Source organism: Terrapene carolina, unplaced genomic scaffold (assembly GCF_002925995.2).
Source record: "Terrapene carolina triunguis isolate 2854851 unplaced genomic scaffold, T_m_triunguis-2.0 Scaffold192, whole genome shotgun sequence".
In the NCBI taxonomy this organism is placed as follows: Eukaryota; Metazoa; Chordata; order Testudines; family Emydidae; genus Terrapene; species Terrapene triunguis.
In genome coordinates, this window is record NW_020664543.1 from 13,610,616 (window position 1) to 13,630,880 (window position 20,265).

General features: G+C 51.0%; 2 protein-coding genes across 2 annotated transcripts in view; one reads left to right on the forward strand and one right to left on the reverse strand.

The window, feature by feature from the left end:
* The window catches only part of RAB37 (RAB37, member RAS oncogene family), a 67,288-nt gene that overhangs the window by 18,390 nt on the left and 28,633 nt on the right, over positions 1-20,265 (forward strand). The gene's annotated exons all lie outside the window — the stretch shown is intronic.
* On the reverse strand, positions 3,059-15,924 carry LOC112117280 (CMRF35-like molecule 1). Its single transcript, XM_024215213.2, has 8 exons — positions 15,885-15,924; positions 14,949-15,296; positions 12,130-12,480; positions 9,151-9,232; positions 6,997-7,109; positions 4,966-5,003; positions 4,195-4,329; positions 3,059-3,211 (listed from the first exon to the last, which is right to left on the reverse strand). Exons 1-8 carry the CDS (start codon positions 15,922-15,924, stop codon positions 3,059-3,061), a joined length of 1,260 nt encoding a protein of 419 aa, XP_024070981.2.

Consider the following 20,265-nt stretch of genomic DNA (forward strand, 5'->3'; position numbering starts at 1 on the left):
GGAGCTGTGGTAACCCTCCCCCTCACCCCAGACTGCATGCAGTTCTTGGCCCACGCAGATACATAAACCATTCATACATTTAGTACAATATGGTCCCCCAAAGAGGGCAACTTCCTGCAATATATCTGTCACATGCATCTCCTGGTTTGAGACTGACATGAGGAAGTGGTCTGAGTTTCCCTCAGCAGGGCATTTCTCTAGTTTCTTGTTTCTTTAAACACTGTTCCCCACCACCCTGTAAGTACATGCACACAGTCTCCTGTTAATGAACTTTAGCTTAGGGGTGGAGACAAAGTACCTTGGCTCTAAACTAGTCCAACTCTGATCTGACTCCTGTCAGCCCTCCTGCGTCTCCGAATGTCTGTCTAGATGACAAAACCAATGAGGCAGGAGTGAGCGCTCAGAGCTGAGGTGTTTGTGCATTGGTTCATTACAGGGTCTGCCTTAGAGACCCTCCCCGAGTTCCTGAATGAAGGGTCTGAGCTTGTGCACAGAGAGGGACTGGCACCTCGCAGAAGAACCACACTAGGCTTGGTGTAATTCATCAGCTGGCAGCCTTTGCTGTAGAGAAGCCCAGGATTAGTAAGGCAGGCACTGAAGAAGGGTGAGACCATTGGCAGAACTGGGGGAGAGCTCAGGACGTGGCTGTGGGTCAGTATTGGGGGTGCTTTGTTGGCAGAGCTGTAGCACAGCACGTGCTCTCTGTGCCTGGCTCAACCCACCCCTGTAAATAACCCTACTGAACACTTTTTTTGGTATATACCACTCTTCCTCCATAGATCTCTCAGTTCATAGCCATCCCCCATGCTTCACAATGGGGGAAACTGAGGCACAAAGAGCTGAGGGGTTTGTTCAAGATCAGACGGGGTCAGTTGCAGAGCTGGGAACAGAACTTACGGTTTCTGACTCCCAGTTTGGTCTCCTGGCCTTGGACCATGCAGCTGCTTCCACCCCTTGACCCTCCTTTCATGAGCATTAAACTTATTACCAAACTTGGAAGTTTCTGTATCTTCAGTGAGTGAATTCCACACTCTACTTGGCTGCTGTAACCCACCCACCATCCCCAGCCAGCGGAGTCTGGGCCACCCCCTGGAACGCCAGGCCCCTGACTGTAGGTGACACTAAAAGTCTGACATCACTGGCTTCTTCAGCTTCCTCTGTGTCTGACACAACTGAGGCTGAGGTTATGGGCCTTATAGGACGTGATAGGTCTTAAAGCACGAGGCTTTGCCGCTATCCCGAGGCTGCAGTCCCACCTTCTGTGTTCAATAGCAATATGCCCATGGCTACAGTATCTTCATCACAGTCTTCAAAGAGTTAAAATAACGTGATTTGTTTCTAGTCTGCCAGGCTGCTTTGCATGAGCCTGATCCAAAGCCCTTTGGTGTCAATGGGAAAAACTCCCCTTCACTTCAATGGGCATAGGGGCAGGTCCTGTGACATCTCCAAAGGCTGAAAGCCACAGAGTTTAAAGTCAGAAGGGACCATTAGATCATCAGGTCTGATCTCGTGTGTATCGCAGGCCATCAAATGTCACCCAGTTACCCCTATATTAAGCCCGATAACTTGTGTGTGGTTAAAGCAGATAGAGCAAGACTGGCTGCCTGAAGGCATCACACAATAGAGCCTGGACCTGGGTCGTCCTACTCAAGAGAGACACTAGAGATGCTACTGACTTCTGTTCTGTAAGTGCAAGTCAGAAGCCTCCTTGACCTGGGAGCTTGGCTGTGGGAACTACAGGCAAAGGCTGGAGACTGATCAATAAGTCCTCCAGCTTCCTAGCTATGAATTATTTACCAGCTCTTAGTGATATCATGGCCGTGAACTAGAACATGCATTAGTGCTGCCGGCCAACCCTATTGAAAAGGAATGTATTCTGCACTGGCAAATGTCAGTCTTTCCCTGTCCCATGGTGCTGTGTTATCAGGAGCTCCCCATTGAAAGGTCACTGCCCATTTAGCAACATAACGTGTGCAATGAAATGATGCAAAACTCCCTCCCACTTCCTGTCTGTCTGGTCTGGTCTTGCCAACCCTCCCCTCCCAGGGCTGTTGTCTTCTCTCTCCAAGGCCTATCCCCCGACAATCATAGAATATCAGGGTTGGACGGGACCTCAGGAGGTCATCTAGTCCAACCTCCTGCTCAAAGCAGGACCAATCCCCAACTAAATCATCCCAGCCAGGGCTTTGTCAAGCCTGACCTTAAAAACCTCTAAGGAAGGAGATTCCACCACCTCCCTAGGTAACCCATTCCAGTGCTTCACCGCCCTCCTAGTGAAAAAGCTTTTCCTAATATCCAACTTAATATCCTAACAATGTTGCATCGTCTCCACCAAGCTGGTGCCATTCCATGCTGCTTGGTGTCTGAGGTCTTTCTCCTTTCCTCCCTGGCGTTTTCTTCCATTGGGGGCCCATTCCAATCAAAGTCCCGGCTGCCTTTTTGGGGAATGCTCCTGTCTAAGCATTGTCCCCAAATGCCAGCCGCACTCCACCCCTTGTCTTTCTGTGGTCCTGCTCCCATGGTGTTAGCTGCTCAGAGAGAGAAGAGATGATGCATGCAGCCGCTTCACTGTCTCAGGAGAGCTGGGGGATGAAGATGTTACCACCACCATGCTCCCTGGGTCGGGATGGATCCCAAACCCAACCTCTCTCCCCTCAAATCTAGGAAACTGGAGCAGAACTACGTGACTTGGACCCATCTCTGCAGAATCACATTTCCCTCCCCACCCCGCCCCTCCGGCTTTAACTTGCATGAGAGAGTACAAGTGAGGACTGACGTACATGTAAATAAATAAGACCGAGTAACTGATTTTTCTGCCTTTCCACAGCATTCCTCCCATTACACCACACCGTGTTCAGCTGCATCAGACCAGTCTGGTGAGACAGTCTCCCAGTTCAATATAGTTCCACCTGGCATTTGCTTAATCTGGCTGGGACTCCACCAGCACCAGCTCATCTCAGACGATTTCATTCCTTGCAACACTGCTCCAAGAGGTTGCAATCTTTGCACTTCCGCACAACAACAGGGAAGGAGGGAAAGGAAATGTTCCAGAGGGAGCCTATTTCTTTTTCACTGCGCAGTACTCTGTTTGTTCCAGAGGGCTGCTCAAGGGGGGTTGACTGGATGACCTGTCCACATTGATGTAGATTGCCTGCTCATCCAGGATTGGATATTTCACTGTGGCGTAAGAAATATCTGTCATTCCTGGAGCCTGAAATTTTAAAACAGCCTTGATCAGAGAAAAGAAATGAAGGGAGAGAGACTGTAACTAGAACAGATGTTGAGGAACAGAAGCCCTCATACCCCGACTGCTTTGTCTAAGTAACTCAATTGCTCAGATGAGTGATGATGCACAGCACACTTTTCCTAATACTCACGCATATCCCTGGCTTGTGTGTGCAGATCTTTCTGCACCTTGAATAGTTTCTTTCTAAAAACTGGCACTGCACGGCAGTGGGTAGAACTCCAGTCCGGTGGATGAGCACATGACATTACTGCTGGGCACGTCACATGAGACTGGAGCATTTAAATTTGCAGCTGACTCTTCGTGCATGCACTGTTTGCATCCTGCCTGCATGTGCTGAAATTGGGCCTGCAGTTTCCCAGCCGGTACATGCAGTTATCCATAGGTAGGCAAATTTTGTGTGTGTAACCCACACACCTTCTGGGTGTGGTGTTCTGTCCCATCTAGGGGCACCGAGACCACTTAGAGAGAGGAGATAAAATGAGTCTGCTCTACAGCCTTAGCTAGCAGCTTTTAGCTCATGTGGTAGAGGCTCCTGCACTAAGCTCCAGAGGCCCGAGGTTCGATCCCACCCACTGGTGACCGGGGTCTGTCGGCGTTACATGTGCAAAGCAAAATTGTCCCTCTATGCTCTGACTTCAGCTGCCGTTCTGAATGTGAGGTGGTCCAAACTTTTCCAGACCTGATGGAGACTGAGCTTTTCTAAAGCTTCGAGAAATTTGCTAGAACTTTTCTAGAGCCTTTCCAGAACACCTCACTGCTAATGAAAGCAACAGGGTTCATTTGCAAAGCAACCTCTTTTGTAATGTGCTAGAAGAGATGTGAATATTGCATGTAAGTGCCCTTGTGCAAGACTCGGCTTGCCCTGTAAAACCCAAAAGCAAGATTTAAAGAGAATAAAAGGATCAGAAGAATCTTAGCATTTTAGAACTGAACGCCAGAATCCTTACTACAGCAGAATATTCCACCCCTTCTGGACTGGGCTCGGCCTGAGCGGAGTGGGGTGATGGGGCTGTGGTGATGGATTTTCTAGATTTAGGTTTCACAGCTGCATAGGAAACATCACTTTCGGTGCTGGCAACAGCCTGAAAAAAAATAAACACAATCTGGGTTGGGGTTTCTGAGCTGGAGCTCTCTGCCCCTGCAGCAGCACCAGGCACTCTCCAGGTCACTGCTACTTCTGGGGTGATCCAAGCGTACAGCCTACCTCTGTTATCTGTCCCCTAGTTTTCCCTCACCTCTAACGCCCCATTCCCCGAACACCTAGCAACAGTCTCACTGCTTTCTCCAGCTGTGCTCCTAGTGCTGACAGTGCTTTTCAGCCAGGGATCTTCAAGCCCTTTGCAAAGGGAACTAGTGTTCTTCCCATTTTACAGACTAGAAACAGAGGCACAGAGAGATGGTGACTTACCCAATGTCCCGCAATGAGCTATTGGCAGATCCAGGAATCCTGACTCCATCCAATGCTTTATGCACCGGACCACCTCTCTTCTGACATGGGCAAATCCTGGCTGGGACCCCCCTACAATGACCAGCATTCTTCCCAGGGATTCAGCCTGTCCCTCACTCGGGATTCTCCTCTTATTTTAGCTCTGAGGGGTTGAATAACTGAGCTCCGTGCCCTCTTACTCGGACTTGAACTAAGCTGTTAAAGCTCCCCCCATTGAGGCTGGAGAATTAACCCACTGTATCAGAGCGCAGCACCCATTCCCCTCTCTTACCTCATTCACTGCTGCGCTAGGCCCAACAGCTCCAGCAGCTGAAAGGTAACAGACACTTATTACACTGACGTAACCGTGTTGAAAGAGAAGATCTACAGAGGAGGAGTAACGAGGCTGGGAGTGGGGGAGGGACGTGGGCGCCTCCAGATCCTACATAAGGAGGGGTAAGATGCTGAAGCGTTCAGCCCTTTGCCACCAACATCGCAATGTTGGTCTCTTTCTCCAGGGCTTAGTTCTGAGTTGTTAGCGCTTAGACTAGGCAGGTGCAGGCCGGCCCTGGCACAGACTTTTTGGAAGTGACTTGAGATAGCTGGGATGAGGCACAGGGCATGTACCTAGAATTGATGAGGAACTCACAGATGCAGCTAGACCCTCCTGCCTTTCAAGAGAGGAGAAATGGATCTTCTCTGGTTCCACCACTCCTGTGGCTGAAGTGCACCCTACAGGCCAGAACCACCACCTGCATCCCTGGAGCTCCTGAGTCTATTTCACTTCCACAGCCTTCACCAGTGTAATAAGCACCAGTTTTATACCCGGATCCCCCACCCACAAGTGGACGGCAATTGCTGCTCCCGCTGTGATTCTCTGGAGTTGCCTTTGCACCGTGTCCAGTGGGCAAAGAGCAGAGAGAGACAGTGAATAGGAAGGAATTCTGAGGCCCTCTGTGGCATTGGGCATGGACTAGCCATGGCCCATAAACATAGATGAACTGTAGACAAAGCTACTGGGACCGATCTCCTCCTCCGGCATATGGGTGCAATTCTAGACAAGTGGAACTTCCCTGGCAGAAGCAGGTGGCCTGCTGCCGTTTGCTCACTGGAAATCTCGGTACCAGCAGGGCAAAGTCAGGTGTGTGGGGTGTAGTCAGTTGCATATATCCCCTTGGGAGTGGCGGTTTAGCCCCCTAGCCATGACAGTGGGGAAGCTGTTAGCCTCGTCTCTTTCCGGGGTGCATTACATTGTCTGTCCAATAGTATTAGTACCCCCCTGCTCCCCCCCCCACACACACACAGCAACCCAGCTTCCTCAGGCTCTAGCTCATTGCTCCACTTGTGGCTGAGCAGGTGCCTTGGGTAACTTGGCTGTTGCTATTTTTGAAACTGGAATAAACCTCAGCTCTGACTAATCACTGGCTCAGGGGTGATGCAACCTTAGCAGGAGAAAAGAAAGTGTGTGTGTGTGTGTGTGTGTGTGTAAAATAAGAAAATAGGGCTTGATCCTGCAGGGGGCTGAGCACTCTTGCACAATCGGACAAGGCATTTAGCCCATGCTTCTGTACTGCAAGCGTGTGAGTAGGCTCCTTGACTGGGCTGGAACTATGCACATACTGGAAAATGGGGCTGGCTGCTCACCACCTTGTAGGACTGACCCTGGAGTGGGTGGCAGAGACTGGGGTGAGAGGGGGTTTGTGCAATCAGAGAAGAGGAAGGGGGTTCTTGCATAGGATTTTCTATGGTGCTTATCACTGTAGTAACTAAGTGCCTCCCATATGTTAATGGACTAAGCCTTGGGAAGAATTATCATTCCCATGTTGCACAAAGGCCAGAACCCAGATGTCTCCAGTCCCTTAGCTATACCCCCCTTCCTTCCTGCCAAGTTCAGCCACGGGGAGAGAGATTTAGACCAAAATCAAATAAGAGAAACGGCGTAACGGGACTCTGACTCCCATCCCCGCTGCTGGGCCTGGGTGTTGCCTGCTTTGATTGAAAGCCCTTCCCTCTAGGAACCGTGTCTCACTAGGTGTGTCTATCGTGCTTAGCACAGTCTGGCTGCTGTGTAAATAAGTGCAGTTCTGTTAAACCACTTCCCTTGCACCGAACATAGAAATGGGAGAACTGGTTACTGAGGCAAAACTCCTGATTTGCATGGGATTTTTGGCACACTAAGCGGTTAGGATCAGGGCTTCACAAAGCTGTATTGGCCAAGGGAGTAAGTGATCGTGGGGCGGGGGAGAGAAATGAGAGAGGAAAAGAAATGAAAGGAGGGCAGAGCCAGATGAATCCGGGGCAGCCCCCACCTTCAGCCTCTCACCCTTTTTCCTCTTCAGCATCATTCTTCTGGCCAGAAGCATGGCTCCGCTCAGTAATATAAGTAAAACCAGCAGGAGCATTGGCAGCAGGAACATAGCGCTGGTGAAAGGAGAACTGGAAGACAAAGGAAAAACACATCTCTGACACTGCCTGCCCGTCTGGGACGGGGATGGTGGAAATTCAGTCAGGGAACAAAGCCAGCCCTGCCCTAGGTATTCATGCAAATGCACCTCTGTATAGTGGCCCGCCAGCAGCCACTTACAGGCCATGCTGCTTCTCGGCCCCTCCCCTATGCCATGACCCTCCCTGCTATAGGCATTGTTCACCCCCATCCCCAGGGACCTACAGCCACTCCCTGACCCAGAGAATACCCATGCCCATTCCAACCAACCCAGCTCTAGAGAACCGCCCAGAGCCAGACTTGATACTGTCCAAATTCAGTCTACTAGGCATTTTGTCCAAGCTGAAACAAGTGACGGTCTCCTCTCATAAATGCAGAAGCCTTTCCACCACCTTCTGTAGAAAGAGACCTCCCCAAAGCATGGCTAAAGCAGTGCTGCAACCCCCGGGAACAAGGCACAGAATTCTCCAGGCGGGGGTTATCTGCATGCAGAAGTTGCACTAGTTTAACTTAAATTAATTCAAAAACTGATGCTGTTAAACTATTGCACAGCCCTGCGTGAAGGCTCCTGTATCAGTTTTTCAAACAGGTTATAGGGGGTTTCGCGTGGAGCTGATCATTTACTGACCCTGCTGAACTGCTATAATCCAGCTTTAAATCCATGTAAGTGTCTACACACAAAGTTACACCAGTTTAACTGAATTGGTATAAAAATGACCCCTTTTGGGGCTTGTCTACACTATGGCAGCAAAGTGACAGCGTTGCTGCTGCGCTATCGTGTAGCCACTTGCTACAGTGAGAGAAGGGGTTTGTCCATCGTTGTAGTAAATCCACCCCCGCAAGCGGCAGCATCTAGGTAGCCGAATTCTTCCATTGACCTAGGGCTGTGTATACTGGGGCTTTGGTTGGCTTAACGACATCTCTCAGCAGTATGAATTTTTCACACCCCAGAACAACATTGCTAGGCTGATCTAAGTTTTGGTTTAAATCCTGGCTTTGTCTGTAGACCAGCCCTCAGTTTCTACTGAGACACAGGACAGCTAAAGGGAGATCTTTGACCAGCTAGTGTTAGGGGTCAAAAGAGAGACAGGGCCGGAGCAGGGAAACGCTAAATGGGTCCTGTACAAAATGCTAGAAGCTCAGAAACCAAGACAATTTTATTTATTAGCACGTGTGCCGAGGGAGATGTGATCTAATTAGGGTAAGTGAGTTGGCTAAGTCACCAGATCAAGGGGAAGATTTAATTTACCAGCGGAAGCTACAGTTGGTGGGGAGGGAAGGCAGAGCAGACAGGGCTGGCCATATGAATAAGAGGGAACAGCAGGCCAAGAGAAAAGAGAGGATTTGGTTGCTGCAGCCATAGCTGTTTGGAGCGGTGAAGATTGAAGGAGGACGAGGGTGCTCTTTGGGTGAAGGTCTCGATCTCTCTCGGGAAGGGTGAGAAATAAGATGGCAGCTTCTTGTATACTGAATTGTAAAGCGTTATTAGGGAAACCAATGGAGAGAGTGCAGTTAGGCAGAGTAAAGGTCTTGAGGAAGCCTGGGCTAGTGGCCTGACCACAGAACCGGAGTCCAGGAACACCCGAGATCTGGTCCTAGCTCTGTCCCAACGGTTCACGCTGTGTGACTCTGGGGCAGTGTCTCTACCTCTCTGTGCTTTGTAGCTTTGACAGCAGGCCTGAGCCTGCAGAACTTGTGCAGTTCTCCCACTGACTCTTGCAGTGGACTTGCACTCCCTCTGTGCCTGTATAAATGAAGGTATGGTGCAGGGAAACGGTGCATCAGCCTGGCAGTGCATGATCACGAACACCAGCAGCTGGGTGGGAACTTCTCTGTTTTTGGATGTGCAAAATCCCCATCTGCAGGCACAAATCAGGCAGTGAGATGCCCAGCCCCTTAGTCTGCATACATAAACCAGGATGTGCTCGTCTCTGCCGCTGCAGACCGCAACCCGCATACAAAGCTGGGCCTGGAAATTCAGCCCTGAACACTCCAGCTGAGACTCTGCTTTTACATGTACTTAACTGCCCTTACCTTTTGGGGTGCTCAGCTGTGTTTGTTGTGCCTATTACTGGGGCGAGAGATCCAGTGGTTACCATCACTGCAGTGGAAAGAGCTGAAAATAGAAGCCAGAAAACAATGCTCTGAGGTCTTCAAAATGTCACTTCTCCATAGGCTGCTGTGTTCTTAGTCTTGCAATTTCAAGTGACAGATGCCAGCCCGCCCATGCTGGAGCCCTCTCTTCACCCAGCACGGGCAGAGCAGCTTCCCCACTGCACTCCTAGGCGTGAATGGTGCCATCAGGCTCTAGGGCCAGTCCAGTTCTTGGCCTCTCACCTGAGCCTGCCACCGAGGGGGAGGATTAGCGCAGAGCATGAGTGTTAGCTGGCACGCAGCGAGGTGACCGCTGGGATCTAGACTGTCCCTAGCAAACCCACCGCACACAAGCGACCACACAACCAGGCGATGGGAGCTGCTGTCCATCGGTGGAAAGCCGGGCTCTGTAATGGAGCAAAGGCAAGGAGCTGGGGTGCGCTGCCTGGGAGTGGGCTGATCTCAGGGTGGGGACTGGAGAGGGAGGGGGGATTTCGCCTGGGGTACATATCACAGAGCTCCATAGTTAAGGTTGCACTGAGGGCCTTATGCGCACTGACGTTAGTGGGAGTGTATCCATAGACTTCAATGGGCTTTGGATCAGGGCCTCAGAGCAGCACTAATCTCCCTCTATTCTGTACTCTAAGCACTGCCTGCAGTCTCCAGATTTAACGCGCTCGCCCTGCGGGGGCCATTCGATTTCCTATAATAGTTATTGGTCAAATATTTACCCCCGTAGCAAGGGAGAGATTCAAACCCGAGCCCCTCTAGGGATTTCCCCAGAGATCGTACCGGCTTTTCCCCCCTTGCTCCAGGACCAGATGCCCAGACACCCCCGTTCCGCACACTGATCCTGTCCTATAACAGCTCTCACACAGGCCACTGTGTGGATTTTAAATTTCGACACACAGAGTTGTTCCCTTTAGTTGATCTTCCCAAGGAAATGTCGACACAAGGAGCAGGTTCCGCTGGCTCTTCTGTTCCCAGTGCACCTTGGTTTCCTGAGCCAGCCCAGAGCGGGGAGCCCTCAGGGACTAGCCCCTATTGCCTGGGGGTCCAGCCCCATCCAAGAGACCTGCTGCAATGGAGCAAGGCAGGCAGAGCAAGGTACCCAAGGTAGAGCACACCCCACTCCGTGCTCCTTCCTGCTGTCCCTCTCCCTCCCCCCCCCCCAGCCTGCTGCTTCTCCCCATCCCAGTCCTGCATTCAGTAGGGGAGTCTCCCCTATAGTTGGCTGCATTGCCAGGAGTCCCTGCCCCCCGGTCCCTCTGCCCCCAGCCTCAGGTCAGCAGCGACAGGATTGCCTTTAGTGTGACGGGGAGGGTCCTGCAGCCCACTGCCGCCACTCCCCTGCTTTGGTGCTTGGAGGCCTCCAGCAGCACCCTGCTGGCCCTCCAAGCACTAAGAGTTGCTGCAGGAGTGGGTGCATGCGGCTGCCTGGGAGTAGGAGGTGTAGCCTGCACACACACATACATACGCTAACCCCTGGGCGCCCACATCCACTCACTTCTCCAGCCCCACAGACCCAAGCATGAGCCTATTGCTGTACACTAGGGTTGAGTGACCAGGATGCTATCCTGGGGATAAGCTGGGGCTATAAATAACTGTCTGGGTCTCTCACCAGCACTCCCCAATCAGACGCTTGGGCTCCAGGCAGGGCCAGATAAACGCAGGGGTTTAGGGGCTGCAGCCCTGGACTAAGGGGGGGCACGGTACAGCAGGGCTCAGGCAGGCTGCCTACATGCCGTGGCCCCACGCCGCTCCCGGAAGCGGCCAGCTACTGCCATGTCTCTGCAGCCCCGGGCAGGGGGGCGGCTCCGTGCGCTGCCCCTGCCGTCAGCACAGTCCCCGCAGCTCCCATTGGCCGGGAACTGGGCGCCTGTGGGCAGCGCACATGGAGACACTGCTCCCCTCCCCATGTCAGCAGCGGGCTGCTTCCGGGAGTGGTGTGGAGCCACGGCATGCAGGCAGGCAGCCTGCCTGAGCCCTGCTGCGCCACTGGCCGGGAGTTGCCTGTGGTAAGCACCTCCCAGCTGGAGCCTACACCTCGCATCCTCTCCTGCACCTCAACATAGGTGCTCCAGGGCTGGAGCACCCACAGGGAAAAATTGGTGGGTGCTCTGTACCCACTGGCAGCTTCCCGTCCCCCTGCCCAGCTCACCTGTGCCTCCGCTCCGCCTTCTCCCCTGAGCACACCGCGTGCCCGCTTTTTCCCCCTAGCTCCCAACGCTTGTGCCGCAAAACAGATGTTTTGCGTGGCTGGGCGGGAGGAGGGAGAACGTGGAGCGCTTGGGGAAGAGGCGGGGCCAGGGCAGGGATTTGGGGAAGGGGTTGGAATGGGGGCGGGGCAGGGGTAGGGAAAGAGTGGAGTCAGGGTGGGGGGGCGCACGCACCCAGCGGCGCTGGGGAAAGTTGGCGCCTTTGCACCTCAACCCCCTGCCCCAGGTCAGAACCCCCTCCTGCACCCAACCCCCTGCCCAGACCCTGCACCCCAACCCCCTGCCCCAGGTCAGAACTCCCTCTTGCACCAAACTCCCTCCCAGAGCCTGCACCCCTCACCCTCTCCTGTACCCCAACACTCTGCCCCAGCCGGGAGCCCCCTCCTGCACCCCAACTCCCTCCCAGAAAGAAACTAATATAACACCTGTTCTAAGGTAAGAAATAAGCTATTTTGACTTAAATTAACTATATTCTACATGTTTTAAGACTGAAATGTAACCACAGAACAGCTTTATGTTAACTAAAAGGCAAGTTGAGTATAGCATTAATAGCCTCAATGCCATAATTGTGATTTTGTTTTAAATTAGGAAAAAGACTTGTATACAGGGGCCCCACAAAATCTCATAGCCCCGGGCCCACAGGACAGTTAATCCAACCCTGGCTCCAGGTTGCCATCAGTAGATCAGAGCAGAGACTCACCTGGGAGAACAGTCACGTTAACAAGGAAATAAGGATCACCTCCACCTTTTATATTTATTCCACACCAGTAGATCCCAGCATCTTCCAGAGTCAGGTTCTCCATGGTCACAGTGAATGTGCGCGTGGTGTGATTGTCTGTGATGGAGACTCTGCCCTGTTTCACCTTGACCTCTGACTTTTCAGTCTCAACAACTTTGGAGCAGCTGTTCCACTGTGCTCCTCTGCACCAGTATTTCTGAGATCCCTGAGCTGTTTTACTGTACTGACACGGTACGGACACCGTGCCCCCCGGGGGCCCGCTCACCTCCCTAGGGGCAGTCAGTGCCGGGGCAGCCAGGGCAGAGAAATAGCCTGAAAAACAAAGCAAATCTCAACACCCTGCTCCACACCCCCAGGAGTGAGGGATATGGGACAGCAGCCCCAAATCAGCAGTATGGTCCCAAGGGCCTCATTCTCTGTGTCATGCTGAATGCATGCCGTTCCATGCAATGCACTGGATGGCAGGATGCCAAGCAAGTACTCCCCAAGCCCTGCTAATAAGCATTTCTCAGGTCTCATTTGGCTCCTGCGGGGTTATCCACATGACGCCTAGCAGCATTACTGCTGAGTTACACAGTGTAAATCCCCAGCTGGAGAGTGGGAGATGCCCCCTTAGGTTCTCTCCGCTCTGAAGCTGAGAGAGAGCAGGAGAGGGAGAGAAACTCCAGAGTGGGGTGACTGACCTTCAGGGCAAAGTGGTTCTGGTGTGAATGGAGGAATAAAAACCTCTTACCTGGAAGGAGAAGAATCACCCTGGTGAAGGGCACCTGCAACATCCCCATAACTGCCCCTTTCGCCCTTAATCTGTTTCACGTCTTTTCTCTAACTGGCACCGAAAAGCAAACTCTGCTTCCCCCGGGGACCGCAACCTTCCCTCTGAAGGCTGCCAACCTGCTCTGTCGGTGACACCCAAACACTTCTGCTTCCTTTTTCTTATCTGATGCCCTATTTCCTTTTGCTCTGTTTCCCCCCCAACCCCCACACACACACCACCATTTACAAGCAAGAAGGCAGAGAGGAAAGGAGGGGTGTCAGTGGCAAGCAACTGGTTACAACTGGATTTGTGCTGGAAGCTCCTGTAGGACAGTGGCTTTGATTGCTGCACTGTTACAGTGGTTTAACACACACAACAGGCACGTTTTCTGCACCGATAACAGAACTTCCCTTCCAGCAACTCTGTGGCCCTAGTGATCTGAGCACAGGAATGGGAGTCAGGAAATCCGGACACTGACTTGACTCTGTGACCTGGGACAAGTCACTTCAGCCGTAGGATGGGGGTACAATGTACTTACCTGTCTCTCGGTGGTGCTAAGAAGATAAACCTGTTAACATTTGTACAGCACTGCTGTGAAGACAGGAAGCACCATATAGGTGCTAAGTGTTATATATTGAGCTGCCTTTCCTGTGTCTCACACCAGGTCATCAGACACTTGAGATTGCAGCTGTGCTGTTAACGGTTGATATTCATTACGTGTAAGGGACTTTAAAAATAGCCATTTGCTCTTTGAAATGTAGCTGTAGTGATTGGAAAATCATTTCTAGGCAGTCTTCCTTCAGATTAGGTGTGGGTTCAAACTAAACCCAAGCTCCAGTCCCTTCCCTGTCCCAAACATTGGAGTGGTGGGGGGGGGAGGGAGAGAATTCAGGATCTGAATTCTGTAGTTGGCCCCTATGCCTGTAAAGGGCTGAGTCAAAACCCTCGATCTGGACACACACCCCCCAAACCCTGTGGGGTGCAAAATCTGGATCCATATTTTGTGGCCTGGGCCCCTCTCTTCTCTAAATAGCTGCTACAGCGGGAGGCTAAATGGCCTGAGTGACTAATGTCCCTCTGCACAGTGGGGAATGTCACGCATGTGAAAAGTTAATATTTGTGACTGTAGCAGTGGTGAGTTGTGATTGGCCAGTTGAGCCCCAAAAAGAGTTTGTCTCTACTCCCCGATTGGGTAGCTGGGTGAGATCTTCCAGCACAAAGACTTGGGCATGTAAATGTAAAATTTGGTTTATGAAAATGCTTTCCCAGAAAAACTCAGAAGTATGAATGCCCAGGGAAAGTACCCAGATAAGGAGCATGACCAGGGCTGGTGTGAGTTCATTGAAAAAGGTGACTGAATATACCTGGAACATATTTAGTGGGTTTAATCTGCCCCCTAGAATATTTAGTCCTGGTGATGATGAGCTGGAAGGGGAAAGCCCAGCTTGGCGCTCAGATCCCAGGTTTGCAGGGGGCTACAGCTGGAAAACTGACATCTTGGTGCTCGTAAAGGGAGCGTGTTTGACCTGGAATCCCTGAGAGACCATCGAGGGGCTGGGTTTTTTCCAGCTGTTTTTCAGAGCAGAGCCACATTTCAATGGGGATCAGGAGCTTCAGGCAACGTTCGCTGCCCTCTGCTACTGCTCTGCTCCTGTGCTGGTTAGAGCCGCTGCAACCCTGGGAAGCTCCCTGCTGGATCCCTTAGTCAACATGGGGCTGCAGTTGTGCCCCCGGTTCTTCCGAGCTGGTCCGGGGGAGTGAGCTGCTGTGGCTGCCCGGGAGGTGTAAAACCCACCCAGACAATAAACTCTGACTCAAGCATGCCCACAGGGACAGCCTCTTCCAGACCTGCTCGTGGCCCACTGCAATACCAGTAGGGGCGAGTCAGATCAGGAAATCACCTCTGGGGACAGGTAGGGATATATGAACATCCTGCCCTTGAGTGCCCGTCTCTCTTTCTTACCCATCCCCCAGTCACCCTCACTCGCAGTGTAGGAGCCGTGCAGAGATCTGAGCAGACACTCACCTGGGAGAACAGTCACCTTAACGGGAACCCCCGGATCGAATCCAAATTTGCTTATCCCACACCAGTAAATCCCAGCATCTCCCAGCGTCAGGGTCTCCATGGTCACTGTGAATGTGCGCAGCCTGTGGTTGTCTCTGATGGAGACTCTGTCCCCCTTTACCTCAGCCTCTGACCCTGTGGTCTTAACAGCTGTGTGACAGGATCTCCAAACTGTTCCTCTGCACCAGTATTTCCTATTTCCTTGATACCTTTCATGGTACTGACACTGCACAGACACCGACTCGCCCAGGGGCCTGCCCACCTCCCCGGGGCCAGTCAGCTCCAGGGCAGCCAGCCCAGAGGAGTAGCCTGAAAAACAAATCAAAAAGCAAAACTTGTCATTTCCTCTTCACTGGGTGGTTGAGGAGGCGGAATGGCAACTTGAACTCAACACCCCAAGGAGCCCCATTCCCTCCCCCCCAGCTGGTCCCTATCAGACCATGCAGTGTGCTACCCACCAGCAGAGAAATAGAGGGGGAAGGTCTCATTTGGCTCCACAGGGGTTGTATGTGGGTGATTCCCGTTAGTGTTAATGCTAAAGTTACCCAGCATAAATGCCCAGTAGAGAGCTGACAATAAACCCCCTTAGCCTCTCTCCTTTTGAAAGGCAAGCGACGGAGACTGGCTCTCAGTGGGTTGGGAGGTAGATTAGCCTTAATAATATATGGAGATATACCTATCTCCTAGAGCTGGAAGGGACCCTGAAAGGTCATCAAGTCCAGCCCCCTGCCTTCACTAGCAGGACCAAGTGCTGATTTTGCCCCAGATCCCTAGGTGGCCCCCTCAAGGATTGAACTCACAACCCTGGGTTTAGTAGGCCAATGCTCAAAGCACTGAGCTATCCCTCCCCTTTCAGAGGGGCTCTCTGGTGTGACTGGATCAATTGAAACCTCTCACCTGCAAGGAAGAGAATCACCCCAGCAAAGGACAGCTGCATTATCCTTCCAATTGACCCTTTCTCCCTAAAGCTCTGTGACGTCTTTTCTTTAAAATGCTCTAAAAAGAGAGCTCTGGTTCCTTCCAGCCTGGGACATTTCTCTCTCTCGGGTTTGCAAATCCTGTGTCTGTAGTAAGTGATACCCAGGCACTTCTGCTTTGTTCTTTCAGTCAGTCACTTCCTGGGGCAGTGGAGGACTGCTATTTAACTCTGGATGTACCTAAAACACCAACCATGCCAAATGCTAATTACCCATTCAGCTATGGTGGTTCACCTCTCTTTAATGGGTTATTAATGTATTATTAGCTTTGCCATCCTCACCTGCCCTTCGTTAGAGCAAGTGAGTCGTTTTTGTGCTTCATCTGACAACATTCAGCAGAGAGGCAGCATGGTCTAGTGGCTACAGTGCTGAGCTGGGACCTGAGTTCTGGCTCCGCCCCTGACTTGCTGTGTGAAGTCACTTTGGTTCTTCCGTGGCAAGTGGAGCATGGATACAGGGGAGAACTGAGCCGGCTGACTCCTTTTGTGACCTTGATCAAGTCACTTGGTCAAGTCACATCTCAATGTTTCAGTTTCCCTATCAGTAAAATGGGGGCTGATAATAGTTACTTTCCTACCCCTGGGGAACTGGGGCGGTGGGAGGGGGGATTGTGCGGCTAAGCCAGCAGACGATTGTGCAGTGCTATGAAGATGGAATGCACTGTATAATTGCCAAATATTATCACAACATGTTGAGTTGTTCTTCCTGTTTCTCGAGCCGTGTTGAAACGGCAGCTTTCCTGTTAACTATTTTTATTACATGTAAGGTTTTTTGTTTTTTTTAAATTGTGGCTTTCTCTTTGCAATATAAGTGAAGTTCACAATGCAGCTTCCCTTTCAATTAGTGACAGGTTGGAAGCAAAGCCTCAGTTCCAGCTCCCACTCTGACTTTTTGGAAGGGAATCTAATTCCAAATTGGGTGGCTTGCCCCTCCCGTTGTAATGGAGTGAACCACAAACCTGGATCCAACCATCCTCGAAGTTTGTGAGAATGCAAAAATCTAGATTTGGATTCAGATCTGGATTTTATAGCCTGGGGTCCATTTTTGCTTTAAACAGAGGCCAGAAAGTGAAAAATAAATGTAACCGGAGCATTTAGATCCTGAGGTTTTCTTCTGTCTTTTCCCTACCTTACACTCACTATTAGAGCTGAAAAAAGAATTGATAATGAATGTGGCCAGTTCCCCCCCACCCCCTTGGATATTCCACAAACAGGCTGCAATCTCCTCTCATTTATCCAGTATCCAATCCTGGGGGGTAATTTTTGAAAATGTTTAGCCTGACCCTGGGCAGTTCTCTGTGAATATTGGTTATTTGAGCTGTATTGTGGTTGATCAGATAAGTCACATCATATTGTTTCTGGTCCCTGATTGGATAAGTGTGCAACCACTTCCAGCCCGAATACTCTTGTGCACATATGTAATATTCAGTTTTTGCTAATGCTCCCCCATAAGACTTTGAGCTCAGTATCTGAGAAAATTGGTGCCTTCAAATCTTTACCACTCCCGACTTCATGGAAAGCAAACACAAAAGGGGTGGGAACCTGGGTGAAGCAATTTCATTTAAAAATGGGATGCACCTTTTCAGAGTAAACGTGTACTGCCTGCGGGTCCCATCCTGCGTGGTGCCTTTGGAGGGAGCACTAGGGCTGGCCGCAAAACAAAAATTCCAGTTTGCAAAAAATGTCGAGGTTTCGACGTTTGTGTTTATTCTGCAACAGAATGAAACCGAGATGTGATAAAGTGTATTTGCAATACAACTGGGTTGGGGGGGGGCATTAGGGCACTCACCTGGGGCGTGGGAGACACTAGCTTCAAGTCCCTGCTCTCCCTGATTCAGTTCCTATTGGACAGAACACTGGATGGGGACTCAGGAAAACTGGGTTCTATTCTTGGCACTGCCACTGGGCTGCTGGGTGACCTTTAGCAAGTCCCTTCACTTTCCCATGCCTCAGTTACCCCCTCAGTGAAACAGGTATAATGACACTGACCACTTTTGTAAGGGGCTTTGAGATTTATGGATGAAAAGCACCAGATAAGAGCTAAGTGGTGTCATTAACATCCAGTTTTGCTCTAAAAAGAGAGCATGTAAAACTGACACCTTCTTCCTTCCACTGTCAGAGCTGTAGGTGCTGACCTTAGTGACAAAAAGAAGGTTTTACTACTAAGGGTATGTCTACACTACGGGATTAATCCGAATTTAGATAATTCGAATTTGGGAAACAGGTTGTATAAATTCGATTGTGCGCGGCCACACTAAGCACATTAATTCGGTTTTTAACCACATTAATTCGGTGGTGTGTGGCCACACTACCCCATTAATTTAACCACATTAATTCGGTGGTGTGCGGCCACACTAACCCTAATTCGAATTAACAAAATCGATTTTGGCGCTACTCCACTAGTCGAGGTGGAGTACAGAAATCGATTTTAAGTGCCCTTTAATTCAAATTAACTGTCTCTGTAGTGTGGACGGGTGAAGGGTTAATTCGGATTAACGCAGCTAAATCCGAATTAAAGTCGTAGTGTAGACCAGGCCTTAGTTTACTCCTGTTAGCCCTGCCAAGCCAGCACGGCTAAGGGGCGGGGCACTGGGGGTCTGGATTCTATTCCTCCTTTTGCATCACCACCAGAAACGAATGCTAAATTCCCATTACAGGAGCCAATCAGTTACACCTGTGCAAACCTATTTGCATATGCGGTTACCTGGGTGTTGGGTGTTTTGTTGTTGGTCAGGCAACAAACAAAATAAAGGAAGCACATGGGCACAGTGGGGACCAAATAATTGTATTTGCTGAATGTACGTAAGATTAGAGGCCTAGCTATAGATAAACACACCGCTGATCCAATTGGGCTCTGGTGGCTTCTAAAACAGAACATGGTGAGCATCATTAGAGGGCTCACAAACTACTTAAAGGGATACTACACTATTATATACACTACATCGAGCATAAATGAGGATATACTCTGAAGATGATGGCATTGCATGGGGGTAAATTAGGGCCGGCAGCACTTTTATTACTGGTGACGATATGCAAGAAGGAGAGAATCTAGCCTGACTTTTGAATCCTAGGTTGAGTTTGCAGGGACTGCAGCTGGGGAAAAAAATATTGGAATAAACATGGATGCAAACATGGCACCCCGCATTTTTATGGGGTCACTTTCCAGAGTGGAACCATGCTTTCAGGAAGCACATTGGTGAGAGTCAGAGAAAAGGAAGGGCCCAGGGAGAGTGGCTCAGTTTAAATGAGGGGCTCTGTTCGTAACATTTCTCAGGCCATGAGGTAGGAGTTTATTGTGGGACGGTGGCCTCCCGCTGAATCTGAAAGGAGAGAAGCCCAGGGAGCCATCATAATTCTCCATCTCTAGGGCTGGCTTCAGGGTAGCGCTGCTCTGTGCGGTTAATATGCGGGACTGGATGGTTTTCATGTGGGAACTCAGGTATTTCTGAGATTACTGGGCATTCACCAGGAGAGCTATGGGGAATAGGCTCCCCATCACAGAGGCAGAGAAAGAGGAAGTCGGGCTGACCAGCTCCTCTGGGGGGGGGCTCTGTGTTAGCAGGAGCCGTTATTTGCATATGAAAGCTGTTGATCAGACGCTGTGACCACATAGCTAGATGCGGTTGGATTTTCACATAACTCTGTGCCGAGGGAAAGAGGAACAGGGGTGTAAGAAAGTAACGGTCTCCTGGCTTCAGGGCCCACTGTTTTATGAGCCCTGCTCAGCTCTACCCTTCCGTCAGGAACAAAGGAGGGCTCTGTACAGTGGCAGGGCCGCAGCAGAACAGAGGCATTAGGGGCGCATTTCAAAGGGAGGGAGGAGGGCTCCCTGGCGAATATGAGGATGTGAGGAGCTAGCATGATCATGAAAGACTCTTTACACACCCACATACGCCCTAAGTCCTATGCACACCCGCATCTTTTCTCACATACAGTATAATCCAGCTCCCCCTAAAACTCCCATTGACTCCAATGGGCTGCAGCCCTGGGGGTCTGATCCAGCACCCATGGCAGTCAATGGGACTCCTTCCCTGTACTTCATTGTCACTTGCCCAGGCCGTACTCGTGGCTAACACACTCGCAGTATTGGTCCCGGGCGGTGCGAGGCACCTCCTGCGATGCACTGACAAGGCGGAGCTGAAGTCCGTGGGAGCTGAGGGTGCTGGGCCCCGGTTTCTACACGTGCTGAGGCACTGTGCTGCTCAGCACTGCAAGCCCTAGGCAGTTTAGATGGCTAAGTCCCAAGAGGGATTTAGAGATTCAGGAGCCCAACTCCTAATGACTGGCAGTGAGTCTCCTGAG

What these genes read in the sequence shown, in the direction of transcription:
- LOC112117280 (XM_024215213.2), bottom strand. Translation starts at nt 15,924, where the DNA reads ATGCAGCTGTCCTTTGCTGGGGTGATTCTCTTCCTTGCAG. An exon ending in GGTGATTCTCTTCCTTGCAG is followed by an intron (nt 15,297 to 15,884) that starts GTGAGAGGTTTC and finishes TTTGTTTTTCAG; the next exon opens with GCTACTCCTCTGGGCTGGCT. An exon ending in GATGCTGAAGAGGAAAAAGG is followed by an intron (nt 5,004 to 6,996) that starts GTGAGAGGCTGA and finishes GTTACCTTTCAG; the next exon opens with CTGCTGGAGCTGTTGGGCCT.